At 36.7% G+C, this 4,158-nt stretch overlaps 1 protein-coding gene across 1 annotated transcript; it reads left to right on the top strand.

Annotated features, from left to right (window-relative positions):
• Nucleotides 1-230: 230 nt before the first annotated feature.
• AMIGO2 (adhesion molecule with Ig like domain 2) lies at nucleotides 231-3,935 on the top strand. The gene is made up of 2 exons (XM_088478135.1): nucleotides 231-465; nucleotides 732-3,935. The coding sequence occupies exon 2, from the start codon at nucleotides 851-853 to the stop codon at nucleotides 2,405-2,407; it is 1,557 nt and encodes a 518-aa protein (XP_088334261.1). The 5' UTR covers nucleotides 231-465; nucleotides 732-850; the 3' UTR covers nucleotides 2,408-3,935.
• The last annotated feature ends 223 nt before the right edge of the window (nucleotides 3,936-4,158 follow it).

Raw genomic sequence — 4,158 nt, forward strand, 5'->3', positions numbered from 1 at the left:
AAATGGAATTTTCTTACAACATGCAAACATTTTAAGTAAAGAGACTGAAAGGAGAGAGTGGGATACACACAACATCATAGGTTTAGCAAGATATGGGAGGGGGATGGGAGCCAATGCCTGTAGACACAGGCAGCAGCAGCAGCAACAGCATCTGTGCTGTCTGTTCCCTCATCAGTGAGCTTTGTATATTTCTCTATGCTGACTGTAGCCAATCGCAGTGCACAGGTGAACAGAGGCTGGGCAAGCTCTCATCTCACATATACGATTCTCTCTCAGATGCGAGCAGCCTTGATCAGACGGGATAATACAGCAAACAGCACACAAACCTATTTCTCTTCTGCCTATGAAACTTCTCTGCTCTCTGCATACACAGTAACAAGGAATGAAGACAAAAAGGAAAAGTCACAGACCAGGTCTTCATTGCCCACATGCAGACATCAGCTAGTGAATGGTATGAAGCAACAGGTAAATAGCATTTAGCATATTTTATTACATTTGGTTTTCATATTATATTTCTTCGGTTAGGAGGCTCAGTTACAGTGTGTATTAGTTGTATTGCAAACTAGATTTTTTTAATTAGTTTATATATGTTTGATGCGCTGTGTGAAGTTACAAAATATTTTTGTGCAATTGTAATTAAGTAAAATATGTCACATGTCATAAAGTTTTACTGTACCCTATACGCAGTTGTTTTTGCTGCACAGACTAAACTCGGTCTTTTTAATTTTCAGTGACAGTGTGAATGAATCTACAAGATAAACATTTGTGGCATAATGTTCCTTTAAAGTAATTCCAACATTGAATAGATGACTTGTGGGCAGCAGACAGTGTTGACTGAGGAAAAGCTGTAATGCCTTTCTTTGCTCCAGCTCTCTCTATGGAAGTTGAATATGTCCACAGAAAATGGAAAAGCATTGCCTATGTGTTTTTGCTGTTTATCCTCAGCACTGTTGGTGGTGCTCCTGGGGTGTGTCCTCCAGGTTGCATCTGTGCCAGTGACATAGTAAGCTGCACTAACAAGAATTTATCTATGGTACCCAGGACAATCTTTAAATTTATCAGAAGACTTGATTTAAGCTATAACAAAATAGGGTTTTTGGACCCAGACTGGTTCCCAGTGTTGTTTGATAAATTGCACACTTTAATATTAAATCATAACTCTGTTAGCAGCATTTCTACTGGCAGTTTCTCCACCATCCCAAATCTGAGATATCTTGATTTATCATCCAATAATCTAAGGACGCTGAGCAACCCAGTTTTTCAAGAACTTAAAATGCTAGAAGTCCTTCTGCTATACAAAAATCAATTAACACATATTGATTCTGGGGCATTTGGAGGACTCCACAAATTGCAGAAATTGTATCTGAGTTACAATTCACTGACACATTTCCCACTGGACTTATATGTGGGCAGAAGCAAACTAGCAGAACTTGTGTTGTTGGATGTCTCCCAAAACAGCTTGCAAACAGTGCCTGTCCAGCAACTCAGTTTAATATCAGCAAGGCAACTTAGCGGAATTTACCTTCATGAGAACCCATTTTTATGTGACTGTCAGTTGAACACAATGTTAAACTTTTGGTACCACAGACACTTCAGTCCAGTTGTGGATTTTCAAAATTACTATGGCTGTACTTTACCAACCGAATCCAAAAAACAGCATCTTATCCAAGAGAGTTTACTCAACTGTTCTGAAAGTGCTGTGAATGGATCATTTCACGCATTTGGTCTGTTGTATGAGGCTCAGGTTGGAGAAAGGCTGGTGGTGCATTGTGACAGCAAGATCATAGACACGGACACACAATTTATGTGGATAATTCCAGAGGACAGAATCCTGGAACCAGAAACAAAGACTGACAATTTCCAAGTGTTTTATAATGGGAGCCTAGAAATTAAAGAAGCTCAAATTTCTGATTCTGGTATTTATTCCTGTATCGCAATCAACAAAATTAGACTGGTTAATGAAACCATAGATATTAGAATAACAGTCGGCAATTTTACAAGTCACAAGTCTAATGCACATGAAGCATTCAATACTGCCTTCACTACACTTGCTGCTTGTGTAGTCAGTATAGTGCTAGTCCTCCTATACCTCTATCTCACTCCCTGCCGATGCTGGTGTAAATCTAAGAAACATAAAAGAAAACAGAACCAAAACAGTGCCCATTCCTCTATCTTAAGTGCCACACCATCACATGAGCCCCTGGATGAAAGAAAATCCAGCACTGGAAAACGGGTAGTGTTCCTGGAGCCCGTTAAGGAAGCAGAACAAGGCCAAAATGGAAAAGTCAGACTGATTCCCAGTGAGAACCTCACAGCTGAAAGCATCTTAAAGAGCAGCAGATCAAAGTCTGATTCTGATTCTGTCAGCTCTGTCTTTTCAGATGGCCCTATCATAGCAGCAGTGTAATCATTTGCCTGTATCTCCATTGCACATTTACAGACGGCACATTTGGCATAGTAAAACCAACAGTGACTCTAAAGCAACACACACACACTGCATTTGTAAATTAAATATTTCATACAAGCCAATGAATGTACTATATTACACTACCTAGAAACACATACAGATTTTGTTTCATTCAGGAATTACTTTTAAAACGATGATCTATATTCTCTACCTGTCTTTGTTTACTAGACATTCTTCTGTTTTAAGAAGACCAGTTTGTATTCTTCAGCTCTGGGAATTGTTTTACGTTTACATTTTTAACAATTACAATTCTTCTATGGACGCATTACCTGTCCCTGATATCTTTTGAATACAGTCTTAGATTATGATTCTCTAATATTTTACGGCAACAAAGGTGGGGTCTTAATGTAGCAAAATACATTTATATTACAGGGAAGTATAATCCCATTGTTCACTTACATTATATGGTGATGGAAAATGTTGATCACATTTTACCATATCTAAAATAAACATAACTTTATTCATTTAGTAAAGGAAACTCCTTTAATTGCTTTCATGTATTACTAAAACATAATCACAAAATGAAATTATATGTTATCAGTTTTTTGCTGTTCAATTATTATTTTATTCTAATTTTTAGTCTAGATGCATTTTAAAAAGGCCTTTGCTGTGCAAAGTGATTATTTTGAACTAAATGTTAGCACTTAGAAATCATCCAAATAGGACTTCTGGTCTATTCATTGGTTACTAGTGCAGATGTTCACTTACAAAAGGTTAATACACTAGAGTAATATCTTATCCGTGTTAATCATGTTGATATTTAGATAGTGGTGAATGGAATTTTAGTTAATGTTGATTTTATTTCAGAATGTTTTTTTTTTTACATAAATGTTCAATATGTATATATTGGTATCATGTTACATTTTATTGTGCACAGGTATGTTTGCACTAGTTTTAACAGGTTAACCAAAATACATGAGCAACAAGTAGATGACTTGTAAATCTTGAAATGGCGTAGAGTAAACATAGGACCATATGTTAATTATTTACATAGGGCTCTACGTTTAGTTAGAATTCAGTGTTTGGTAGATGAATAGTATCTGCCTTTAATATATTCATATGTATGAATTATTGAATAGCTTTAACCAGTTTCAATGATATACTGTGCTAGCTAGCATCATTGTAATAGCCATAATTCTTATTTATACCAATGTTAGATTGTCAAGTAGCCCTGTTAAAAAGACATACGGTACATAAAACATAGTATATACCCCATTACTGTATTTTCAATAAAATGCTTACTTTGCCTCCATATAGCATACATGTATTTTTAATATTTACCTTTGAATGACTGTTGAATATATGTTTCTATTTTTACTATGTGCTTTGGCATAACAAATTGGTATGGTTGCATATGTGAGTTGAAATGTCATCACAGTGATAAATAGAGCGATAATCTGGTAACATGGTAATAAGATGCAGCTATATCATAAGTCTGTTCAATATAGAACATGCTGGCAAATAAATAAATGACTGAAATATTTAAAAATGTGTTTCTTAATGTTGTTGCAATATGTAATATTTTGCTCTAGCTAACATTCTGCATTTTACTAGACCAGCGGTCACCAACCCGTCGCTCGCGAGCTACAGGTGGCTCACGGCTGCAATTGGGGTAGCTCACCTTACGGCACCGGCAGCAGCACGGCGGTAGCTCGCCATACGGCACTAAGCTCATGGCGCGCAAGCCACGC

The sequence above is a fragment of the Taudactylus pleione genome, unplaced genomic scaffold, assembly GCF_031769625.1.
Source record: "Taudactylus pleione unplaced genomic scaffold, aTauple2 ptg000207l, whole genome shotgun sequence".
In the NCBI taxonomy this organism is placed as follows: Eukaryota; Metazoa; Chordata; class Amphibia; order Anura; family Myobatrachidae; genus Taudactylus; species Taudactylus pleione.

Coding starts and splice junctions, on each gene's coding strand:
- AMIGO2 (XM_088478135.1), top strand. CDS start 851: ATGCCTTTCTTTGCTCCAGCTCTCTCTATGGAAGTTGAATATGTCCAC.